The sequence below is a fragment of the Ranitomeya variabilis genome, chromosome 6 (genome assembly GCF_051348905.1).
Source record: "Ranitomeya variabilis isolate aRanVar5 chromosome 6, aRanVar5.hap1, whole genome shotgun sequence".
Taxonomy (NCBI): Eukaryota; Metazoa; Chordata; class Amphibia; order Anura; family Dendrobatidae; genus Ranitomeya; species Ranitomeya variabilis.
In genome coordinates, this window is record NC_135237.1 from 529,002,101 (window position 1) to 529,029,522 (window position 27,422).

A 27,422-nucleotide genomic window follows, 5' to 3' on the forward strand; every position below is an offset into this window, starting at 1 on the left:
TTGGTAACCAAGTGGTGGTAATATGTGGTCTCGACATGGTGCAGTGGTATTTGTTCCTTGTATGTGATATTATTCGATCACTGTGTTTGTAATTTGTGGTCTGGTCATGGCGCGGTGGTATTTGTTCCTTGTATGTGATATTATTGGTCAAAATATACCTAAATTATATTGCAGATTTTAACAAATATTTAATAGGTTACAGTAGAGTAGGGCCCGGCCATTTTTCTGGAATAATCTGGTTCGGGTATAATATGACCCCCCCCGTCACATGACCCCCCGTCACATGACCCCCCGTCACATGACCCCCCCGTCACATGACCGGGGGGCCCACAGTGTCTGAACAGCCTGGGGCCCTGGCTACCCTTAATCCACCCCTGATGGCATCTGATGCGCGTTGTTAACAAACTTGTTGCTAGGAGTCGAGTTCCCACAGCTGCACAGGGGGAATCTCGAACCATGTCTGCTGTGGTCTCTCATTCTGCATCAGCCGCAGTGGAGCCTGCTCAGCGGAGACGTTGGTCCCAGCGTCTCGCTCAGTCTGATTCTGTGCAAAGGGTTACTGCTGCCTTTCCAGCTTCTGCCATTGTAGCCTGTACTGATCAGCGGTAAGCAGAAGTCTCTGGGACTAAGTCCTGCTTTTCCCCTTCTGAGCATGCCCGAAGGAAGACCTCTCAGTGGAAGTCTGGGGTCACATGCTCAGGTACTGAAGTAGCTTCTATTAGTCCTCTAGGAAGGTCCTGAAGTTGCTCAGTTACTGTAGCAGTTCTTATTGGTCCTCTAGGAAGGTCCTGAATTTGTTGCAGCTATAAAAGGTTTGCATGGCCACACGGCCATGCACTAGTATGCACTTGTTTATGTGTGTGTGTTGTGAGTGAAAGTCACTCTTTAATCATCCCCTCCCTTGTGTTTGAATGCTCGCATAAGGAGGATGATTGTAATCTAGCGCCCGACTTGTTACCAACACTGGTACACAAACAGCGTCTATTACTGTGACTGCCAGTGCGGCGCCGTGCGCTATCACCGCGCTTTCCAAACCCAAATCTGGGTGGTTAGTGGCGTTCGCCAGTGCAGCATCGCATGCACTCTCGTGCCACTTAATTATTATTTCTGTTGCGTGCGGTACTGCGGCCCTGTGATGCAATAGGGTTCGCTTCTTTCATGTAGGGTGAAGCTAACCTGTGTGTGTATCCTCATTGTACCGCCATATAGTCCATCATTGCTTAGCAGCAGGTTCCATCTCTGCATGGTGGACCCCGGGCTGCAAACGCACCTTATTCCTTTTCTCTAATTATTTGGTGCGTTCCGCTAGCCCTAACACTTGTGCAGCCCACATATTGCATTTGGCAAATTTTTCCAGTGATAAGGTAAACTATATAAGATGAATGGCAGTTAATTAAATACTTGATTTTAGTGGCTAAGGATGTAAATCTTGTGTTGTTTCATGTGTGCCTGCCACAAGCCCAAACAGTATGAATGCATGTGCAAAAACCATTTATGTATGTAACCAGATATTTTGGGGAGATAAATCATCATTTAAATATAAACTGGAGGGTAATAAATTGCCCAAGGTCGGTGCTTTTTTAGCTGCGAATCTCACTGGACTAGATGTAACATTTTTTAGGTTTTTTTTGTCTCAATAGAGTAAACCGCAGTAAATTGATGTCTATAGCTGGAAACAAAAGTAACATGATTAGAACTCTCATGTGAAACCGAATTTCTCTTGTTATCTTTTAAAATAACTTGTCTCTGAGTGTCATGTACAATGTAATTCACCCTCTTTAGCATCCAATTTGGATATTTTCTAGCCTGTAGTCTCTGATCTACCAGTTTTGCTTCTTTGAGTTTAGATTCCGATGTAGTATTTCTTTTGATGCCGATAAGCTCTCCTGTTGGGGACATTTTTAATGACTTGTCTAGGATGGCAAGATGTTGCCAAAAAGGTGGAGTTGGTGTCTGTATCTAAAAAATCTAAATTTGTTTTCTGAATATTGTGAGTAATATTTAATATTTAATATATTTAATAATATTCATATTGTTATTAAGATACTGAACAAATTCCACTGCTGACTCTCTGGTACCTTTCCATATGAGGAGAATGCCATCTACATATCATCCATACCACCCGATAAGAGAGGAAAAAGGGTTAGAATGACAAAACAAAAACAGTTTTTCCTATCTGGACATGTTGATATTTGCTACAGATGGTGAAAAACCAGCACCCATGGAAACACCTTGTTTTTAGAGATAAAACGTCCAGTTGAAAGAAAAATAATTATGGTGCAGTAAAAAGTCCACAACGATGTGGAGGAATTCCTGAATTTAAGTGCGGTAATTGTCTAATGCGACAAGTCTGGAGGAGACTTTTAGGGCCTATTTCTGTTAGCCACAGAATACCAGTGTGGCCATTGGACCACAGTCCTCCCGATCAATTTGCTCATCTCTTATATTTTGTATTACATATTTATCATCATGTAATTCTATAATGTCTTTTTTATTAGTTCTTTATTTTTAGAAAACATTTTTAAAGAAAACATAGGCAACTTGCAGTATATTTTATGAGAAAAATTCAATTGTAATTCAAATTCAATTGTAACTTTTTTGTCATTTAAGACGTGGACAGTGCAGAAAAGGCGAAGGAGGTGGAATTAATAAGGGTGCCATGACACTGCACTTTGTCACAAATGCATTAGTCAGACAGGGGCTTATGTCCAAACTTCCTGCAAAACAGGATTCAAGCATATGTACCAATGAAGCCACTGACTATAATGGTTCCAATAGAGTCTCCTAGCAAGACAGACACCAAGATGTAGTAGAGTCCCATTTTGCATGGCACTCAGACTTAAGGTTCGCCAGGACCAAAGCATGTGGGACAAAGCGCATTGCAAAAACACCCTAATCTGGGATCATACAAGTTGCTATGAAAGATTATTGCACATATAAATATATACATACAAGTATATGTATATAGGAACGATTTAGAGATTAAAAACTTTTTCTAAATTAATATTTGAGACTACATATCACTGGTCAGTAAAAAATGCATTTTGAACAATTACATATGCCTAGCAATAAAGACTGATGCCATATGCAAGACTTTTTAATTTCTTATATTGCAGAACAACATTTGTGACCATTTTAGCAATCCTCACATTGTTTCCATAGTTACAAATGTGGCTGAGGACTATCTTGCTATTAGCATGTGCTCCAAATGCCATCCAGAAACATGATTGAGTCTTCATAGGGAAAGTCATAGCTTAACGTAAAATTATAAGTACCAGCAGACAAGCTAATATTTTGACTGCATCATTAAGAACATACAGTATCTGCATATGATTAAATGTTGCCAGTAAATCAGTTCTGATATTGAAATATTATAATTAATTAAACATTTTAATTACAAAATTATAATGATATAACAATGTGAAAATGTAAAAAAAATGTTTAAATGTATGTTCACATGTTGAGATTTTGCCTTGAAAAGTGCAGCATTTTGTGCTGTATGTCCACAGGGCCACCATCAAGGCATTACTGCCCTTACAGGTGTATGGGGCCCGGTGAGCAGAAGCAAAGACGGGGGTACGGATACGCTGGCAGCCCAGCCCTAGCCTCCCCCCTCCTTTGTGAGAAGTGGCGGGAGCGAGAGGGCAGACAGATTATGACACCGGGTGATGCCAGCCCACTTTTGACTGTAGAGTGTGCAGAGGGGGATTTCTCCAGTACATACAATGCAGCAATGTAGGTGTGACCGAGGAGCTCCATGCAGTGTGAGATGAGGTACAGAAAAGGCAATCTGGTTACAATATACTGTTGGCTGCTTTCTTCTCCCTGTCACAGTACACAGCCTGGTATAGAAACAAAGGTAAGGCCACCAGGGCAGGCTGCAGAACTTGTCAGTGCTTTTATGTCTTGTCTTGTCGGCGAATACACTGCACCTGCCACCACCATTTCTTTAAGGCTTTTTTTCTCTGGTTTCCAATGAGTTAGGAAATCCACTGGTACTAGATGGACTTGTGCATGGAGATGGTGTGATGTGTTCTCCTACAGGGCATTAGCTCTGATAGCCTGGATACTGCCACTCTACAGGGCATTAGTCCTGATAGACTGGGCACTATCACTCTACAGGGCATTAGTCCTGACAGCATCGGCACTGGCAATTTACAGGGCAATAGTGCTGTCAGTTTGGGTACTGATAGTTTATAAGGCATTAGTCCTGACAGTGTGGGCACTGATAGTCTGTAGGGCAATAGTCCTGATAGTCTAACCAGTGCCAGTGTACAGGGCAATAGTCCAGATACCCTGGCCAGTGCCAGTCTATAAAGCATTAGTCCTGACAGCATGGGCGCTGTCAGTCTACAGGACATTATTCCTCACAGCATAGGTACTTCCAGTCTACAGTCTAGTCTAATCCTTACAGAGTGGGCACTGTCATGGTAGTAGGCTTAAACAATCTTTTGGAAAAAATAAAATCTGATGGCTACTGTATATATGTGATATGGTGTTCAATAGTAACTGTTAATGTGTGATTGGTGATGACCTGGTGCAGAAGTGGAGTTTTTCCAAAAGTGGGAAGTGAGACCATGGAAGGTTTGAGGGTTGGAGGTGAATTCTCAAGGCATCCTGAAAATGTTGCCAATATGGGGTCTGGAAATTCCTGGGGGGCAGACCTATGTGTCCATGATCAGTTTTTTTGTTAGAATTTGATGCTGCATATTTTTGCTGTGTCAAAAATGCAGTGCCTTACAGTTTTAGAAAAGTGGATGGAAATTATAGAAATCTTGTACCCATTGTGCTTATTTATGCAGCATAAACTAACCTGCGGTGCTTGCAGTTCAGCCTATATTCCATCAGAATAAATCCCCAGATCTATACCTTTCTAAACAACTTAATAACTGTAAGATATAATATTGTTGTGCTCCAGGAAGACATTCAGGCCTCTATTGAACCCCTTGACTGAGTTCGCCATCACCACCTCCTCAGGCAAGGAATTCCAGATTCACACTGCCCTATCAGTAAAGAATAATCTTCTATGTTGGTAGAAAAACCTTCTCTTCTGCAGACACAGAGAATGCCCCCTTGTGACCGTCATCTTCCTTGGTAAAAAATGCCCACGTGTTTTTATTCTGTTTCAGCTGTAGAAACTAATCAAAAACACATGTAATTTGGAAAAGACTGTATCAATTAAGTTTTATGAAAGCAAAATGCCAGGAAATATCAAATATAATGCAGCTTATTTAAAACATTTCACACCAACAAAGAGCCAAAAAACCCCCCATGACATTAAAAATGCGTTAAAAGTGCACTAAAAAACGCAATGAAAAACTCAAGTGTCCTAATTTAATTATTAGTTGCAGAAATTGTACAGAAAATCTTCAAAATAAAAAAACTCACCCAAAGCTCACAATAGGAATGTAGTCTAAGGGTTTACTACATAATTATACATATCATTTCCTCAGCCCAAATGCATGACCTTACATTTATCTACATTAAACTTCAACTGCCATTTCTCAGCCAAAGCCTCCAGCTTACAGTGGGGCAAAAAAGTATTTAGTCAGTCAGCAATAGTGCAAGTTCCACCACTTAAAAAGATGAGAGGCGTCTGTAATTTACATCATAGGTAGACCTCAACTATGGGAGACAAACTGAGAAAAAAAAAACAGAAAATCACATTGTCTGTTTTTTTATCATTTTATTTGCATATTATGGTGGAAAATAAGTATTTGGTCAGAAACAAGCAATCAAGATTTCTGGCTCTCACAGATCTGTAACTTCTTCTTTAAGAGTCTCCTCTTTCCTCCACTCATTACCTGTAGTAATGGCACCTGTTTAAACTTGTTATCAGTATAAAAAGACACCTGTGCACACCCTCAAACAGTCTGACTCCAAACTCCACTATGGTGAAGACCAAAGAGCTGTCAAAGGACACCAGAAACAAAATTGTAGCCCTGCACCAGGCTGGGAAGACTGAATCTGCAATAGCCAACCAGCTTGGAGTGAAGAAATCAACAGTGGGAGCAATAATTAGAAAATGGAAGACATTCAAGACCACTGATAATCTCCCTCGATCTGGGGCTCCACGCAAAATCCCACCCCGTGGGGTCAGAATGATCACAAGAACGGTGAGCAAAAATCCCAGAACCACACGGGGGGACCTAGTGAATGAACTGCAGAGAGCTGGGACCAATGTAACAAGGCCTACCATAAGTAACACACTACGCCACCATGGACTCAGATCCTGCAGTGCCAGACGTGTCACACCGCTTAAGCCAGTACATGTCTGGGCCCGTCTGAAGTTTGCTAGAGAGCATTTGGATGATCCAGAGGAGTTTTGGGAGAATGTCCTATGGTCTGATGAAACCAAACTGGAACTGTTTGGTAGAAACACAACTTGTCGTGTTTGGAGGAAAAAGAATACTGAGTTGCATCCATCTAACACCATACCTACTGTAAAGCATGGTGGTGGAAACATCATGCTTTGGGGCTGTTTCTCTGCAAAGGGGCCAGGACGACTGATCCGGGTACATGAAAGAATGCATGGGGCCATGTATCGTGAGATTTTGAGTGCAAACCTCCTTCCATCAGCAAGGGCATTGAAGATGAAACGTGGCTGGGTCTTTCAACATGACAATGATCCAAAGCACACCACCAGGGCAATGAAGGAGTGGCTTTGTAAGAAGCATTTCAAGGTCCTGGAGTGGCCTAGCCAGTCTCCAGATCTCAACCCTATTGAAAACCTTTGGAGGGAGTTGAAAGTCCGTGTTGCCAAGCGAAAAGCCAAAAACATCACTGCTCTAGAGGAGATCTGCATGGAGGAATGGGCCAACATACCAACAACAGTGTGTGGCAACCTTGTGAAGACTTACAGAAAACGTTTGACCTCTGTCATTGCCAACAAAGGATATATTACAAAGTATTGAGATGAAATGTTGTTTCTGACCAAATACTTATTTTCCACCATAATATGCAAATAAAATGATAAAAAAACAGACAATGTGATTTTCTGGATTTTTTTTCTCAGTTTGTCTCCCATAGTTGAGGTCTACCTATGATGTAAATTACAGACGCCTCTCATCTTTTTAAGTGGTGGAACTTGCACTATTGCTGACTGACTAAATACTTTTTTTCCCCACTGTATATAAATCTTTCTGTAGCATTCAGTTATCCTCCTCTGCACTGATTACCCTGCAGAGTTTAGCGTCCTCTGCATATATTGAAATTCTACTCTACAAGATCATTAATAAATATACTAAAAAGAAAAAGGCCCAACACTGACCTTGATTTCCCTGCAGAGTTTAGCGTCATAAGAAAATATTAAAATTCCACCTGCAAAATCATTAATAAATATATTAAAAAGAAGAGGGCCCAACACTGATCTCTGTGGTACTCCACATTTAACTGTACTCAGCACCGGAAATCCTGGTGGAGGGTAAAAATGGAGGAAGATCAGTTTTCATGCCACACAGAAGTAAAGAAGAGGATATTGCATACCATGGATATGTAAAAATAAGGCCCCAAGTGAGCTACTCAGATGTCTGTTTGGGAAACTGGGATGTAAGGACCCTGTCTCACTCTCGGAACGATACTTGGATTTTACTCTTAAAGGTCATTTCTTTAGTCTGCTGATTTTCACTGGTTCTTTGCCTGTAGCTTTGGCCCTAACTACTCAATTGATCACATCCCTGCCTGCTGATTTTGTCTTTGGTTACTCCGGTTTGGTCACACTCATGCATTGTCCCACTGCCAACTTGCTCCTTTGACTTTAAGCTCCTTCTTGAGTGCAACACAGGAAACTTTGCAGCTAAGGCTACTTTCACACTAGCGTCGTTCGACGCACGTCGCAATGCGTCGTTTTGGAGAAAAAGCCATAGACTTTCATTAGCGATGCATTGCGATGGACTGCCACACGTCGCATCTGTTGTGCGATGGATGCGTAGTGTTTTGGCAGACCGTTGGCACAAAAAACGTTGCATGTAACGCATGCGTGGCCGAAACTCCGCCCCCTCCTTACTGGAACTCACAATGGGCAGCGGATGCGTTTTAAAACTGCATCCGCTGCCTACGTTGTGCTACATTAACACACTGTCCGTCGGTACGTCGGGCCAATGGTTTGCGACGGCCCGCACCGACGGACTAGTGTGAAAGTAGCCTAAATCATATTCCTGTATAGTGGTGAAAGGATGAACACTAAAGCATTACCAGGGAATTGCTTAGCTAAGGGGTTAGAAATATAAAGACTGCATGTGAAAGTCTTATTAGGAGTTGCCAGACTCCATATTTACCACAAAGCAGTTTACAAAATTGAAGAATAAAAGTGCAATTAATTCATTTACTTTTGCAGACCAATAAGTACATTTTTGTGTAATTGAAAAAACCTGTTAAAATGTGGCTGGAAAATGATTGTCTGAATCTGGTATTAGAAACCGAACAGAGTAATTCTATATAATTTATATCACCTCATGAGTTCTTAAATGAATAAGTAATACCTAGGTTAAAGCTTTAAACTACTACAAATGCAACTTCACTGATAATTTAATACTGCACAGACTCCTATTTCAAGAGCAAGTGTCCTCAATTTGAGATATTCATATCCTTGCTCCTGATCAGTGGTCGTTTTCCTAAGATAGAAAGGTAGTTTGAAAGGCAGAAGTTCAGACAAGTCAGCATTTTTCTTTATTAAGAATTCTAAGTGGAGGGCTGGAAGCAACTTAATCAACTCAACAGACAAAAGGCATTTGTCGGTATGACTGCTATTCTTTGATAAAATAGACAGAGAATTAAAAAAAATATATGGTTGAGTTAATTATGTTGATTAGAAATGATCAGATCGATCAATGGCGCATCAAAATAGAGCTGAATTTCCTGAAATTCACAGGTCTCTCCAAATTCAAACAGTTTCCATTTTGATTCACTTTTGATTTTTCCTAAGGCTATATTAACAAGAAAATAAATGGTATGCAGTTTTGGGTGCACATAATTCCAAGGCAAATTGACTTCTTGAGATATGCCACAAATAAATTTGTCTCAAGCTGATATTTTGGCAAAAAATTTTGCTAACCCTGGCTAATTTGCACTTCAAAAGGTTAAGTCATCTCTAACGTTTATAATTGTATGTGCTCATGCCAGGATCTACTGATAGCCTAATTTATTCAGATATTAATATGAAATATTTTTTAACATTTATTTCCATCAGATGAAAAAAAGGACACTAAGGCCCCAAATCATCAATGCTATTTCTCCACTTTTCTGGAGTGATGTGTTCCTTTCTAGTTACTTCTGCTTTATTCTTCTTCTGTTTTCCACCATTTTTTAAATTGTCCTTTTTAAGTCTCTTTTTTTTATTGACAGTTTTACTTATAAAAATGTTTTAGACAGATCCCCAAAATGTGACTTTTTCAAAATGTCCTTTATTTTTCATTGTAACCACAGCTGTGGCTGTAATCGAAATGCACTCCAATGGGTTTAATACACTTCTGTGTGCATCATGAAGGACACATAATGACCCTCATATATGATTTCCCTCACTGCCTCACAATACTAACCATGCAGGGTGCCCAAACCTTTGCATTGGCCCATTTTCCTTTCTTATTTTTTAAAATGTAAATTATGAATATATATATTTGCCTACAATGCAAAAGAAATTTGTCATCTTTAACTTTAGCCCTTTCAGAGATCATTTCATCTTCAACTTGCTAAACTGCTCACAATAACAGTAATTTTCACCAGGGGTGCCTTAACCTATACATGCCACTTTAATATTGCAAAGGGTAGGAGACTCATTGCAATTTTAAATCACTGAAGTAACAGTGGTGGTAAAAATAGACACGCTGATCAAATAATATTGAAAGGTGATCCAAAACAGTAATGAATATGTGTCATATTTTTTCATCTAAATGGACAAATATTCTGAATCAGGAATAAGTTGTTAAAAATCATAGCTAACTCAATGTTTTAATATAGTTCCCATATTGTTTTTAATTAAATTTAATTTTCAATTTTGCAACTCCATGTTTCGGAAGTGTGAGCCCACAGTAATGTAAATTCAAAAATGATGGTCACTTTCCAAAAAGAGGTAACATAACAGTTTAATACAGATAACATAGAAAAATGAAATATTTCATTTATTGTTTTAGTTAAAATTAGTAGTAATATTTATAATAATTTCTAATGCTCATTATTGATTGACATGAAACACATGGTAAGGTTTTTTTCAATTTAGCGTTACAAACAGGCAAGTGCGGAATATTATGTTTTTTGATTAGACCAAGCAGAGTTAATTTCAATGGGTATCAGGATCCCATATTCCCATTGGGATAGAACAAGGGTCGCATAATCAGAGCAATTAAATGCAATGAGTGATTCACACTCAAGGTAATTGGAGTTTCAAGAGTAAGGAAAATTAGTTCGTTTTGTGTACATATTATTGGACTTGACAATAGTCTCTGAATTTCTCATTTGAGTAGTAGTAGTTCAAAGAGGCCTGTCATTAACATTTCTAAGGATTTTTGTATGAATGGCCAATTTCAAAAAGAAGACTAGAAAAAAATGTTCTAAATTGTGGTAGTAGTTAGTTAACCATTCTTTTAAATGAGAAAATTTGAAAAAAAATAGATATTGTAAATTACTCTTGAAGTTGTCTATTCCGCAAAAGGGTTTTACTTAATTATATGTTTGTTGGACTTGAAAAAGACATTTCTTTAACTTTTGGACTCCAGCGAACCCCAGTGAGAGCCATTATCCCGAAATGGCAAAAACATGGAGGAGTAGTGAACCTTCCCAATAGTGCAGCGATGACTTATCCAAGAGATCACAAAAGACCCCACAACAACATCCAAAAAAAATGCAGGCCTCCTTTGTCTCAGTTAATTTCAGTGTGTATAACTCCACCATAAGAAAGAGACTCAGCAAAAATGGCCTGCATGTCAGAGTTACAAGATGAAAACCACTGCTTAGGAATAAGAACATAAAAAAATCATGTCAGTTTTGCCAGAAAACATCTTGATGATCCCCAAGACTTTTAGGAGAATGCTCTGTGGACGGACGAGATGAAAGTTGAACTTTTCGGAAGGTGTATCTCTGGTGTAGAAGTAACACAACATTTTAGAAAAGGAACATCATACCCACAGTAAAATATGGCAGTGGTTGTGTGATTGTCTGGGGCTGTTTTGCTTTGCTACTTCAGGACCTGGAAGAGTTGCTGTGGTAAATAAAACCATGAATTCTGCTATCTACCAAAAAATCCAGAAGGATAATGTCAGGCCATCTGTTTGTGACTTCAAGCTGAAAAGCACTTGGGTTATGCAGCAGGACAATGATCCAAAACACACAAGCAAGTCCACTGTTGAATGGCTTAAGAAAAGCAAAATTAAGGCTTCGGAGTGGTCTAGTCAAAGTCCTCACCTTAATTAGATTGAGATGCTGAGGCATGACCTTAAAAAGATGGTTCATGCCCAGTAACCCTCCAATGTGGCTGACTTACAACAATTCTGCAAAACTGAGTGGGACAAAATTCCTCCAGAGCATTGTAAAAGACTCATTGCCTTTTACTGCAAATGCTTGATTGCAATTGTTTGCTGCTAAGGGTGGCCCAGCCAGTTATCAGGTTTAAAGGGCAATCACTTTTTAACATAGGGTTCTGTAGATTTGAATTTATTTTTCCCTTAGCAATAAAGACCTTCATGTGAAAACTGCATTTTGTATTTACTTGTGTTATCTTTGTCTAATATTTACATTTGTTTGGTGATCTGAAACACTTAAGTGTGACAAGCATGCAAAAGAAAGTTAAATAAGGATGGGGAAACACTTTTTCACACAACTGTGTGTTATAGAGGTCTATATAGATTCATGTAGCTACCAGTTGCAATAATAATTAAAGTTTTGCTAGCATATTTTGATGTTGGGATGCCAATGTAAAGGAAATTATAAATATAAACCAAAATCATTCAAAAAGTAAGGGTGGATATAACAATAAATACTTTAATTTTCCATATAATAAAATTCTATCGTTTTTTATGATTGTGTTGTGTCACACCTACAAATTCTTACTAAAAATGTATAAATACATTAATTGGGTTGCTATTCTCCTGGTCTAAGGAGTTTATATCAACAGAGCTTGACCCTGTCAGCACTCATTGTACATCAACTGTAACAACTGTTTTCAATTTATTAATGTAATTTTTTTTAGTAAGGATATATGTGAATGGAACAATGTAGAAGAAAATATTATCCAAAATTATTTAATTGAAATATTAATGAAAAATATTAAGACTTAAATTGTATTTTCTAGCCTTGTTTTGTAGAGTGTAAAGTATAAAGTGACACTTCAAAATATTGTGCTGACTGTGCCTAAAAAAGTATTCTGTACCCAAAGACCATATTTCTGCTTAACAGCTTGATGTGTAGAAAATGTCACTAGCTTAGAATATTTCATTTTATTAATCTAATGCATCACTTGCTAAATGTTTTGAATCCCTAAGTGACAAAATATTACAATTCTATATATTTTATGGTTTACAACCAAGATTTATTAGATAAAACAGGTACCTCCCCAAAAGGAGGTTGCAATCCAAGGCGAAGGTGCGCCGGACCTACCCAGGATTCAGGTGTCCTTTTGCAAGCAAGATATCCTTTACACCAGTGAATTTTGCCAACAGTGACTATATGAATAAGTCCCTATGAGGGTCGAAACGTTAATGTTCTTGTCGCCTCACCATTTTCTCTATCCCTGCACCATTTCCTTATTCACGAATTGTGTTATGGCTGCATCTACATCTGTATAATAAAATCTTCACAAGCATCTATCAAGAGTGTGCGATGATTGAACAATACTCTATTAAGGGGATTGCCATCCCACTTCACCAGAACCTCAGATCTCAGCAAGAGTGCTTGCTATACTCCCCATCTAAATGCTGAAAGTCACAGCACAAAGTAAAAATGCCTAAAGTGAATGATACATTCCATAAGAAGTGATGTAAAAGAGGTCAAAAAGAGAAAAGGAGTTGAAGATGGCCTCCAATGTCGACCCTTTAACGAGCCTTGTCACATGACTTTTATCCTAAGTCATGTGACAAGGCACGTTAAAGGGTCGACATTGACTTTTAGGATTGCTACATCCAATAGGTGGCACTAGAGTTGTAGTCCTCTTCTTCTCTGAAGAGACAATTTGCATACTTTTTTTTTCAGAAACTGTTTTTTTTTTGGGAGGGGGGAAATTTTGAGAGATTCCAGAGCATATTATGGAATATTCAATTGCAAAATTGGAAAGCTATTGAATTGCTTACCAATTTGTTAGACTAAAAACTAGACATGTTGAAATCTACAAGGGGTATCCGATTAAGATAATATAATGGATAATTTTTCAATATATATTATTTTAGGAACTATGTACAAGTGCTATTTAAACTAGGATTTCTTATTTGTTTCTGGAATGTTTTTATATTAAATGTGCACAATTTCTATTATTCAAATCGCCATTAGAAAGCAGTGTGCTAAAAGTGCGTTGGGGTTCTCTATGGTATTTGCTAAATATCTATTACATTTGCAATTATGCTCTGTTTGTTATGCTATTCCGTGTAGAAATATATTACTGCATGTGCATCTTTGGTAGATATACACAAGCTTACTGTAGGCAACACTTTTAAATATACAGTGGCATGTAAAAGTTTGGGCACCCCTGGTCAAAATTATTGTTATTGTAAATAGTTAAGCAAAGTGAAGATTAAATTATCTCTAAAAGACCTGAAGTTAAAGATGACACATTTTCTTTTTTATTTTAAGCAAACATGTATATATATATATATATATATATTTATATTTTAAAAATTAAAAAAAACAAAGTGGGCCTATGCAAAAGTTTGGTGACCCTTGGAGATTTGTGAGTTCAGATAACTTTTGCAAAGGTTTCAAGCCTTAATTAGTCTGTTAGAGTTATGGCTTGTTCACTATCATCGTTAGGAAAGGCCACATGATGCAAATTTCCAAGCTTTACAAAAAAATAGCCTCCTCTAACCTTGTGCCATGGGTTCTTCTAAGCAGCTGCCTCTCACTCTGAAAATGAAAATGGTGCAGGCCCACAAAGCAGAAGAAGGCTACAAGAGGATAGCAAAGCATTTTCAAGTTGCCCTTTTCTCAGTTCAAAATATAATTAAGAAATGCCATTTAACAGGAGACGTGGAGGGCAAGAAAACACATCTGGAAGACCAAAAACATTTTCAGTGAGAGCTGCTTGAGAGAGGCAACTCCGAACCCCGCTTGACTACTAAAGACCTTCAGAAAAAATTATCCGACACTGGATTTGAAGTACCTTGTTCTACTGTTCGAAGACACCTGCATAAATATGGCCATTATCGAAGAGTCATCAGAAGAAATATATATGTATAGATTTTTTGCCTTAAAAGCACAAAGGAAATGTGCAATTTCTAACTTTAGGCCTCTTAGAAATCATTTCATCTTCAACTTGCTTATCTGCTCACAATAACAGTAATTTTAACAAGGGTTGCCCAAACTTTTACCTGACACTGTACTTACTAATTATTGACATTGATGCTTGATTTTATATCTTGTTACCCTTACCTATGTGTAACCGCATTTATGTTTTGTATTTACCTTATTTTCTTCTTATTACTTGAGGAAATACATTTCTAATATTGTATTAAGAGTCAATGTGATTAAGAGAAAACAAAACTCTGAAAATAGATTGAGGATTTTTTTAGAAGAGGTTTTTACTCTTATGGGACATTTACTTTTAAGATAGAGAGCAGACCAACTCCCAGGTATATATTAAATTTGTGTAAAATATTTTAAATGGTGGTGCAAAGTGTCACAGCTATTGTAGATTCCTGCAGCAATACCAACAAACCTCCACAAATAGTTTGTAAACAAATGAGTCTCAAATAATATACACCTAGGTGTATACAGGTACGTGCTGAAAAAATAGCAAAGAGGGATAAAAACTAAAAACTAAAAACTAAAACTCATTTAGGGCAGGATGAACTGTCTTTATTGCATAAAGGCCTAAAATATGCTCCAGCCAGTGGATTTAACAAATTCGAGGCCTATATTGGTGTCAAATTGTTCATGCGCAAATTGGCAATCCAGAGATACTATATAAAAAAAACCCTTGCCAACAATGTAGAACCTGTTCAAGAAAGTATATATATTCATAATAATCTCAAAAATCGATCAAAATTTCATCCAATAAATGAATATTCTGAACAGATGAATACATTTCAGACTGTGGTAATAGACAAAATCAGAAAAATAAGTGATAACAAATGCAATAAATTTAAATTTAACTTAACTAATAAAGAAAGAAAAGCCATTATTTCCCTGCAACAAAATAAAGGACTGGTTATTCGTTCAGCTGATAAAGGGGGTGGGGTAGTTATACTTGATCAGGAATCTTACCATAAGGAAGCACTCCGTTTGTTAAGTGATTCCTGTACTTGTAAGAGATTAAATGGAAATCCCACTAAGCACTACATCAAGCAAATGAAAATCTTAACAAACAAGGGCTTAGACCTGGGATTCATTAACAAACAAGAGTTTGAATTTATGAATTGTGGTACCCCCAGATTGGCAGTGTTCTATTATCTCCCAAAAATTCATAAGCACGCTGTCAATCCACCCGGTAGACCAATTGTATCCGGCATTCAATGCTTAACTGCTAACATGTCTAAGTTGGTAGACTCTCACCTACAACCTATTGTCCCACTCCTTCCATCACATCTGAAGGATAGTACACACATCCTAGCACTCCTTCAAAAAGTGGAATGGCGAAAAGGGTACATAATGAGTACTCTTGATATAACCTCACTATGCACGGTTATTGACCATAATAAAGGATGTGAGGCTACCAAATATTTTTTAAATAAATTTTCTAAAGCTCCTCCAGAACAGACGGAATTTTTAGGTGAACTAATACAGTTCATTTTAACCCACAATTAATTTTTATATCAGGAGGACTACTACTCCCAGCAGTGGGGTACCGCCATGGGGACCAGGTTCACGCCCAGTTATGCCAACCTCTATGTGGGTAGTTGGGAAGAACAATTTATCTACCCGGAGGGCGGCCTGCTCATGAACCTGGTCCTATGGCGGCGTTTTATTGATGATATTGTTTTTATTTGGTCTGGTGGGTGGGATACTCTTAATCAATTTTTAATGTATATAAATAAAAATCAATATTTTTTAAAATTCACCTCCACTACCAGTACCACTGAAATTTTTTTTTAGATTTTGAAGTTTTTATTGAAGATTTGAAAATTCACACACGCACTTTCATTAAACCAACTGACACTAACAGCTATATTTCTTTAGATAGTTGTCACCTTCCCGGCTGGTTGCTGAATATCCCTAGAAGCCAGTTTACTAGGGTCCACCAAAACTGCTCGAGGCCTCAGGATTTTGAGATGGAATCTCAAACATTAGCTAAGAAATTCCTGGAAAAAGGGTATAATGTAACTATGCTAGAAAAATCAAAAGAAATTGCTAGAAGCAAACCCAGACAGGAACTTATCAATCCAGCCCCTAGATCTAAAGCAACCCTTGAGTCTATTCCTATTATTACTAAGTATAATACAAATTCAAATATTCTCCGTAAGATAGTGAATAGACATTAAAAGATGACAAAATATTGGAAGAAAACATTAGCAACCAGCCACGTTTCGTATATAAAAAATGTCAAAATCTGGGAAATATGATCTCCCCTACGGTCCAGAAAAAATCCTCTCTCATACAGTCTTCTCTTTTACATACTAAATTAAGAGGCTTTTTCCTGTGTCACAAATGTAATGTATGCAAACAGACCACAACACGGAAATGTTTGTATATTAAAAAAGGAGACAGGACAATTCAAATCAGGGATTAGATCACGTGCTCCTCAACAGGGGTGATTTATACCATAGAATGTCCATGCGGGAAATTATACGTGGGAAGGACAAAACGTCCTCTAAAAATAAGGATTAGCGAACATATTCACAATATTAAAAATAAATTTATGGGTCACCCACTCTCACAGCATTTTGTAGAACATCATGGCGGGACAATACAAGACATGAAAATATCTGGTATATCGGTGGTACACCGCCATTGGAGAGGCGGTGACTATATTAAGGCAATGTCACGAGAAGAGACAAAATGGATCTTTCTTCTGGATACTGTTGCACCAAGAGGATTGAATATGGGCACAGAACTTTTTGGCTTTCAATAGCCAGTTGATTCAATGAGCAGCTATATAAAGACGGCGAGTACGAGGCAGGGATCAACCCTGAGGAAAGAGACAGGTGTCTCCGAAATGCGTTGGTTGTTTGGTCCTAGCTGCACATCGTACTCACTCCCTGGGGATAACGGTCACGTGAACTACTACATCACGCAGGTCCTGCACACCGTCCATACTCACCGCTGAAAACACATGCGGCGTCGGCTCTGTAGGACCTCGTCTCTATTTGGAGGTTAGTTAGTGGTGGCTTGCTGCCGGCCGGGGCAGCCACCTGTTCACAATATCTTTTGTGCCTGAACATATCCGGAGGAGTAGCGCTACAGTCTTCTAATCACCAATGGAGGTAGGAAGATCCTTTATACATTAACTCTTTGGTTATATGAAGTGAGCGCACAGGGGGTAGTTTTTATCCCTCTTTGCTATTTTTTCAGCGCATACCTGTATACACCTAGGTGTATATTATTTGAGACTCATATATTAAATTTGCTATGAGTACCATAATACCTCTATTTATAATACAGAACTTGTACAGAAATTAAATACCTGTCCAATAACAAGACAATGTTACAGTAACAGTAGACTAGCTAATAATATTCTGAGTTCTGCACTATTTTGGCTGCTTCATGAAAAAGATAAAGAAATCAATGGAATATTTTGATATGAGACATTGTCCAAATATATATATCTAATTATCTCCCGAACACTACTTCCTTCCAAAATCAATTCTTTGCCTGCTTTAATATGTGTATTAAAGGTATGGGATTACCTGATCCTAAAGCATTCATTCAAATAGTAGAATACTGAATATTTAATTTTATACTATAGTAAGTTATACTGTATTCTGGCAGAATAGGAAATATACCAAAGTTTAAAAATCAAACAATAATCCTTTAAAATGCTCGAGGAAGTGACTTGGACTCTTCATAGAGAATATCCTACTGAACACATTAAAGCTCTTAAATGTTTAGGTTCAAGAAGAAATTTCTCAAGTAGATTAATTAATTAAATCTATTAATTTAAATTAAGTTGGTTATGTACGTTTATGTTGATTCACAAATGCTGAAGCCTTGTCTATTCCAAAAAGTTTAAATAGATGACATGTCTACATCAGTTTCTCAAATAAAACCTAAGGATTCATGTGTTCTACTGTTGCAGCTGGATCCGTGAATTTGCTCAGTTTAACCTGTACTGAAAACTTGCAATCTTTTTTCAGAATTACAGCAAAAATTTTAGGCAGGTATGGAAAAAAATTGCAGAGTAAATTAGCTTTCAAAAATAGAAATGTTAATAGTTTATTTTTATCAATTAACAAAATAATAAGTGAATAAATTAAAGAGAAATGTAAATTAAATCTATATTTGGTGTGATTCCTAGAGAAGGGTGAATATATTCAACTGGAACAGAATTATGCTCACATTTGACAAAATTGCAATTTGCTACAGTCAAATTCAGCAAAATTGAAGCTAGCTGACATTTTTCTGAACAGTAAATGGCCAGAAAAACAGTCAAAAAATAATAATTCACCACTCAAATGTCCAAGCATAGCCACAGCCTGTTGTTCAGTTCTAAGGCTTCTTTTTATCCTTACCATGTCGCAATCCTCTTCTGCCCCCCTCATTCGAGTCATTGTCTTCTTGCTCAACAAAGCTTTTAAGGGACGTCATTCTGTACTGTACAGTCATCTCATAATGCTTCAAGACTCATTTTTCTATATGCTGAAGATAATTCCTAATGACATTTGTTGTATTTTTAAGGTTTTTGTCTGGCTGCAGAATAAATTTAAAGCCAATCAAATGCCTCACTTAAACTATTGCATGATGATTAAGGATCTGCCTGTATTTCTCAGTATTGAAGAAATGATGAACTGTAGATTTCAGTTGTCATTCAAGGAAACATAGTGCAGCAGATGAAAATATCTAGCAGGGGCAACAGCTAAGACCTTGCATCAAAAAGTTGGATCCAATTACATACATTTACTTTTTTAGAGAAGGCTGGTCGTAAGTGATCTTTGTGAAAGAATTGCAGCCAAATACCATTCCTTCAACATAGAAACAAGAACAAGTGACTGAACTATCTATATATATAATTGTCTAAGGGTTTTTCTGTCTGTCTGTCTGTCTGTCTGTCCTGGAAATCCCGCGTCTCTGATTGGTCGAGGCCGCCTGGGCCTCGACCAATCAGCGACGGGCACAGTATCGACGTAGAAATCCCGCAATATTATTTTGCAGCAGTTGCCTAAAACTTTTGCACACTACTGTATCATCATGCTTTTCTCTGAGGTATGAAAATATTGTGTGCCAGAAAGTGAGACACAAGTGAGACAGAGTATAGTTGGAGCAAGAAGCAAAAGGCACCAAAAACATTGCAATCAATTAAAGTAATATAAAACAGCTCTAAGCTGACAACCGGCTCAATCCAAGTACAAAATCAATATCAAGGTCAGTACATGTCTAGAGTTTTGGCACACAGTTATGAGGTACTCAGTGAACACAGCATTTCTACTTCACTGGTTGAAAGAAAATTAACAAATTAAAAGAAGCTGCCTTTACCTCATTGCATATGCTGAATTTTTTTAACCATCTTTCCATTCACGTAATTTGCTTTATGATGTGTGATATACTACGAATAGGCTACAATGTGAGAGCTAAAACTAATTTATTACAGCACAATAGGTATCCAATAATTTAATCCTGAATAGAAGTAAAATACTGTAGTAATGGCATGTCAAAAGAAAAAAATATATACAGAGGATTCGTTTCATATTTCCAAAAAAAAAGAAGGTGTCAAATAGTACCAAAAAACACCAACAAATAAAAAAGAATATAGGAATAAAATAAAAACATTCCTGTAAAAAATTTTCAAATTTTTTTTGGAGAGGCTAAAGGAAGGGAAGAGAAGAAGAAAGAGTAGAAAAGGATGAGGAAGTTTAAAAAATGGTGAGTAAAATTATTATCCAAAACAAAAGATGGGAGAAATATATGTGCATAGAACATGTAGATAAAAACATGAATTTCCTCTAATTCCTTATTATAATGTTATTCTTATTTTTTATGTAAATTTTCATTGACTCTTCTTGTTCCCTTAATGATCACCCTTGGTCAAGAAGCTTTTAGATGCTTAAAAGGTTATTAAATATCAAATATTCTGTAACTATGTCAGTATGATATTTCTTAACATTTGAATGAGCAGTACCCAGTAGTTACATTACTTTTTTTTATTTAAAGGGCCACTGTCACCCCCCTCCAGCCGTTATAAACTAAAAGAGCCACCTTGTGCAGCAGTAATGCTGCATTCTAACAAGGTGGCTCTTTTAGTTTTAGGTTCAAGTATACCCCAAATAAAGCGTTTTTATACTTAGCCACAATTCCTGTCTCTAGCCAGGTAGGCGGGTCCTCACTCCCCAGCTTGACCAGCTCCTCTGCCGTCACTCCAAACTTCCTGCGCTTTCGGCGCCGCCCCCTCAGCGCTGTTATCTTTTCAAAACCGGCGCCTGCGCTGTGTACTGGTGTCCTGCGCAGACGCAGTAAGCTCTTGCCGTCTGACATCCCAGCCAGGCTTGCACACTGCGCCTGCGCGGGCATTGCGGCCAGCCACCTTTGGAATCCCCGGAAAATGTCTTCTTATCAGTATATATTTATGTTTCACCTATACAGAATATTCCGTGTAATGGCTGATACCAGAGAACAAAAGACATCCACAGAACACCAGGATGGATCTGCTGCACAGCAAATAGCTGTAGGACCTGCGGTGACGTCACTGCCATGTGATTGCCCTAATCACATGGCAGTGACGTCATCACAGGTCCTACAGCTATTTGCTGTGCAGCAGATCCATCCTGGTGTTCTGTGGATGTCTTTTGTTCTCTGGTATCAGCCATTACACGGAATATTCTGTATAGGTGGAACCTTTGCAATCCCCACCCTGCACTGTGCATAATGCATAACACAGTGCGGGGTGGGGATTCCAAAGGTGGCTGGCCGCAATGCCCGCGCAGGCGCAGTGTGCAAGCCTGGCTGGGATGTCAGACGGCCAGAGCTTACTGCGTCTGCGCAGGACACCAGTACACAGCGCAGGTGCCAGTTTTGAAAAGATAACAGCGCTGAGGGGGCGGCGCCGAAAGCGCAGGAAGATTGGAGTGACGGCAGAGGAGCTGGCCAAGCTGGGGAGTGAGGACCCGCCTACCTGGCTAGAGACAGGAATTGTGGCTAAGTATAAAAACGCTTTATTTGGGGTATACTTGAACCTAAAACTAAAAGAGCCACCTTGTTAGAATGCAGCATTACTGCTGCACAAGGTTGCTCTTTTAGTTTATAACGGCTGGAGGGGGGTGACAGTGGCCCTTTAAGAATGTTTTACTAATAATTTTAGGATGACAAAAACATATAATGTATGTCAATGTAACACTATAAATGACTATGGAATAGGTTAATGAACAATAAAGTCGGCTTTGAGAGTGGTGTCAAATGAGCGCCAATAACAATTCCTCGTGTCTACTCCTCTCTCCCATCAAGGAAAATTATAGTGATTGTCGAGAAAATAGTAGTAGTAGAGGATCTCTTCCTTGTGATGTGTGGCTTTGTGCCTACATGTCGCAGACATAACTTGTAGAGGGAAACCAACGTAGCATTATCGGAGGATCTCCAATCAGCGGCCTTTATTGCAACCATGTGGTCGGTTTGAAACTATCTTTCAAGGATGTATAAATGTGGTAAGATAAAAGTTCTATAAAACTCTCCCAAATGTCAAAGAAATCTTGACCTCTATGATTCCTATGAAGAGATGCTACCATTGTTTTCTGAAAACAATTTGCATGGAGGGGTTTGCGGAAAGGCCATATGTGAAGTATTTTTTTGGATCTTGTTGCTGCTAATATGTGCAAAAGTGTCCTTACACCGGGAATGCATTGATATTTTTCAGCTTCCAGCTATCCAAAAAATGCCCAGATAGGACCAAATTTGTCCCGTGAATAAATACAAAACATGAATCTTTGTCCGAAAGACTGTATTTGTGGGCAAAACCACAAAAAGAAGTTAACATATCTATTTAGTATAAAATTAGGTGCATGACTGGGTACTTTTCTATGTCCTATTATGAGAACTTTTGTCAATGCACTTTGTTAGGACATACAGTGTAAATGTGATAGATGGACCTCTTTTTCCTAGAACCACCCTCCATAGGCCATAAAGGATAAATATTCTGTAAACCATTCATAGGGGATGAGAAAATCATCATACTCATGAAACCCCTCCTGGTACTCCAGTTTCCTTCCACAATCCAAAAACACACTGATAAGGAATTTAGATTGTGAGGACAGTGATAATATCCGTAAAGTGCTTTTGGATATGATTACGCTACATAATTAATGCATAGTAAATAAATAATAAAGTATAAGATTCAGAAAGGAGATACATTTCATAAAGTTTGTGAAAGCATAATCAAGACCAAGCTGCATAAAACAACATTAATGTGTGCAGTACCTTGTTCTAAAATTCGTAGGGTGAGGGTGTCCATCGTATAAAGATAAATAATCATATTCTTCTTCAAGAGCAAATGATTGAAAGGCAATCTGGATTCTGTTTTGTTCTTCTCCTATTATAACCCATGTGCAATTTGCACCATTTGGATAGCCATACGGGAATCCTGGGCTTTCTATAGTTCCATTCAATCCTTTTAATGTTCCACCACAAGTATATATAAATCCTGGAAAAAGAACAGACAGACCATAAATATTTATTCATAGCCACATATATTTTGCTAGCTCAATCGATATAATGGTTATATGATTAAAAACAAGAACAAATTGCAAGAAAACATTGAATTCACAGATAAGCATTCCTGACATTTATTACTTAGGCTGCTTTCACACATCAGTATTTTGCCATCAGTCACAATTAGGGTTGAGCGACTTTTATTTTTATAGGATCGGGTCGGGTTTCACGAAACAGGACTTTCTCAAAAGTCGGGTCGAGTGAAATCGGCCGATCCTATAAAAAAGTCGGGGTCGGCCGAAACACGAAACCCAATGCAGTGTAATTGGATACTATGGTTCCCAGGGTCTGAAGGAGAGGAAACTCTCCTTCAGGCCCTGGGATCCATATTTAAGTGTAAAATAAAGAATTAAAATAAAAAAATATTGATATACTCACCTCTCCGACGCAGCCTGGGCATCGCCGCTGGTAACCGGCATCTTCCGTTCCTAAGAATGGCGCTTGAAAGACCTTTCGATGACGTCACGGCTTGTGATTGGTCGCGGCGGCCCACGTGACCGCTCAGCGACCAATCACAAAGCCGTGACGTAATTTTCAGGTCCTAAATTCCTCATTCTAGGAATTTAGGCCATGAGAATTACGTCACGGCTTTTGATTGGTCGCTGAGCGGTCACGTGGGCCGCCGCGACCAATCACAAGCCGTGACGTCATCAAAAGGTCCTTCACGCGCTCATTCTTAAGAAGGAAGGCTGCCGGAAAGAAGCCGAGGGTGAGTATATTCCTATTAGGTATATACTCACCCTCAGACGCGCCCTGCTTCTTTCCGGCAGCCTTCCTTCTTAAGAATGAGCGCGTGAAGGACCTTTTGATGACGTCACAGCTTGTGATTGGTCGCGGCGGCCCACGTGACCACTCAGCGACCAATCAAAAGCCGTGACGTAATTCTCATGGCCTAAATTCCTAGAATGAGGAATTTAGGACCTGAAAATTACGTCACGGCTTTGTGCTTGGTCGCTGAGCGGTCACGTGGGCGGCCGCGACCAATCACAAGCCGTGACGTCATCGAAAGGTCTTTCAAGCGCCATTCTTAGGAACGGAAGATGCCGGTTACCAGCGGCGATGTCCAGGCTGCGTCGGAGAGGTGAGTATATCAATATTTTTTACTTTAATTCTTTATTTTACACTTAAATGTGGATTCCGATACCGATTTCCGATATCGCAAACATATCGGAACTCGGTATCGGAGTTCCGATACCAGATTCAGAAGATCGCCGACCTCATGGCCGACCCCACACAGGGGTCGGGTCGGGTTTCATGAAACCCGACTTTGCCAAAAGTCGGCGACTTCTGAAAATGGCCGACCCGTTTCGCTCAACCCTAGTCACAATCTATCGAATTTTGAAAAAAACGGATCTGTCGCAAATTGTGAAAAACTGATGCGACGGATCTGTTTTTTCGCCAGAACCGACTAGCTGATCCAGCTAATTGGATCCTAAAAAAAACGGAGCATGCTCAGTTAAAATAACGGCATCCGTCGCCGGATTCCATCATTTGACGGATCCGGCGCCATAGGCTTCCATTCTAGCAAACAACGGACGGTGACGGATCTGTCGCTGTCCGTTTTTTCAACGGAAACAAAAAACGTTACTATGTCCTTTTTCTTCGGCCGCTGGATAAACAATTTTTGATGGATCCTGCGAAAAATGGATGAAACGTGAGGCCATCTGTCGCAATCCATGACTAATTCAAGTCTATGAGAAAAAAACGTATCCAGCGGCAACTTTTGCTGGATCCGTTTTTTTCAAAATTCGCCTGATTGTGACTGGCAGCAAAAAATTTATGTGTGAAAGCAGCCTTAGACTACATTCTTGTTTTCATCAATACTCAAAGGGCATGCACATTTCCTATTGGCGTCAACGTTATCCTGCAATTCAGGATAAAGTAATGCAATATTAGTATACTTAAAACACTAGAAAAAAACTACTACTATCTCATATAAGATAATATTATTGATTTTGAAGGTTTTTAAAAAATGAATAATTCTGTGAAAAATTACAACTTGGAGACAATCCTAAATAAAGCACCCTAGATGTGGTTTTCAAGTAGTCCACAAATGATTGAAGTCATGTAAAATAGAAAAAATAAAATAGGGAAAACCTAATCAACCTCCCTGGATCCAGCACCAATTCTCCATTGCTGCTCCAGTCTTTGTGTATTTGCGTCAGTTGTGCTGTCATGACTACAATGTACATCATCTTTGCCCTAAATCACTGAGCTTCATGGCTCATGCTGTCTCCATCAGCACAGACGCTTTGAATGGCTGTGACGGTGGTGAAATAAACTGTAGTGAAATAATGTAGGCAACAAGATTAGACAGGATGGATCAACTCATAAGGACAACTTTTGAAATATATGAGCAGACCTCCTGACTTTGAGTATCAGTAGGGAATTAAGGAGAGGAAGATTAAGTGGGTGTTGAAACCTATTATTTTGAATGGATCTTGGGCCCGATAGTGATATACATAAAGTTATTTTTTTATAACCTTATGTTACTTCATTTCTATGAAAAAAAAATTAAGACAAATTAATGGCCAAGAAAACAGAAAAATAGATATAATGTGTTGTATGTAATGCCACAAGTACAAAGCAATGAGAGAGAAAGCCCAACAAGAGCATTAAGGGTTCCCTTTCGAAGCAGTTCTTGGGAATATTCTAACTCATCTGTGGCAGGAGTGTCATTATGAGGGATGATCATTTCCACACTGTGGAGCCTGAGGTACTCAAAAATTTACTCCTGCACATAAGGTGATCTCTTCTATAAATGTAATAGTAGGAGAAGCTTTGTCAAGGCTTTTAATAGGTCAATATTAAATCCAGGTTATATTTTTGCATCAGAAATCTGAGTCTAAGGGCTTGAGCAGATGGACATATTTTCAGCTGGAGTGTGATTTTGCAAAACATTGTCTAGCAATTGGACCAATATTATGCTATAGGGCCATGAATATGTAAGGAAAAATATCATAGCGTGTCCTAGTTTGATCTGATATTCAGATCACACTAGCTCATGCAAGTCCTTGGAGTACAGTCCGATTTCTGCATACTGATAGAATAGAGAAGATGGTGACATTTTTATTCTCCATCTTCTCCACATCTGAGAGAATCAGATCGCAGTATGATCAAACTCTGATCAGAGAGTGATTAGCATAACTGGCCCAATTCTGTCAGATGAGTTAATATATGTTTGCGTGACATAGCCTAACACTGATTTCTCCATCTTTTTCAACTGATAGACTATTAGCCTCTTTGTCATTTAATGGAGCAAACCCTCAAATTATCATCGGATTCAGAATAAAAGGATGTGGATTACATTCTGGAAAATGTGTGTGAGCGGTGCAGTACAGACTTTGCATCAAGGCCTGCATCCACTTTTCCCTCATGTACAGAGTTTATGAGAATGCATGACATTGGTAATGTTGGAAACAAAAACTTTTACAAATAAGAAAACTATTTATATTGGCTAAAAGAAATTTTTAAAATATGCAAAAATATAAACAAAGGTTGTCAGTCACAATGGAGATCAACAATAATAATTCTCAGGTGTAATTCGATACGCTTTAAAATGGTGGCAGGTAGGGGGCCTTTTTTCTTCATCTCCATTTTCAAAGGGTAATTGGGAATAAATGAATAGCACCCCCCAAAGTCCAAAAAGCTCTGGGGTCTCAGCTACAGCTGACAACCTGGAAAACACAATCAGGGCTGTTTTTTTCCAGTCAGCGATCACCTAATTGCCATTATTCAATGAATAACAGCAATCACGTAAAAAAAGTGTGCTCGGCAAAGACCGCTAAGTCATCTGGGTAATTTTGCAATGCATCTCTGGGAACTGAAGCTGGTGGCAGCCTCGCCTCTTGCGCGCATCGGTGGATGCTGGAGGGTGAGAATATAACTATCTTTTATTTTAATTCTTTTTTAGCAGACATATGGTGCCCACACTGCTGTATACTACGTGGGCCATGTTATATACTGCGTGACTGATAAATAGTATGTGGGCTGTGTTATATACCGTGTGGCTGCTATATACTATGTGGCTGTTATATACTACGTGGCTGCTACATACTATGTGGCTGCTATATATTACATGGCTGTGCTATATACTATGTGGCTATGCTATATACTACATGGCTGTCTGTTATATAGTATGAGGGCTGTGTTATATACTATGTGGCTGTGCTATACACTACGTGGCTGTGCTATATACTGTGTGGCTGTGCTGTAAACTACGTGGCTGTTCTTTATACTACGTGGCTGTGTTATATACTGCGCTGGCTGTGTTATATACTGCGTGGGCTGTGCTATATACTGCGTGGGCTGTGCTATATACTATGTGGGCTGTGTTATATACTATGTGGCTGTGCTATATACTACGTGGCTGTGCTATATACTATGTGGCTGCTATATACTACGTGGCTGTGCTATATACTATGTGGCTGCTATATACTACG

General features: G+C 38.7%; 1 protein-coding gene across 7 annotated transcripts in view; it reads right to left on the reverse strand.

Annotated features, from left to right (window-relative positions):
* The window catches only part of CSMD3 (CUB and Sushi multiple domains 3), a 1,888,113-nt gene that overhangs the window by 1,679,234 nt on the left and 181,457 nt on the right, over nt 1-27,422 (reverse strand). For all 7 annotated transcript variants that reach the window (XM_077271102.1, XM_077271099.1, XM_077271098.1 and 4 more), the window contains exon 2: nt 22,690-22,912. In XM_077271102.1, the coding sequence (XP_077127217.1) occupies nt 22,690-22,912 (223 nt within the window). The remainder of the gene's footprint in view (nt 1-22,689; nt 22,913-27,422) is intronic.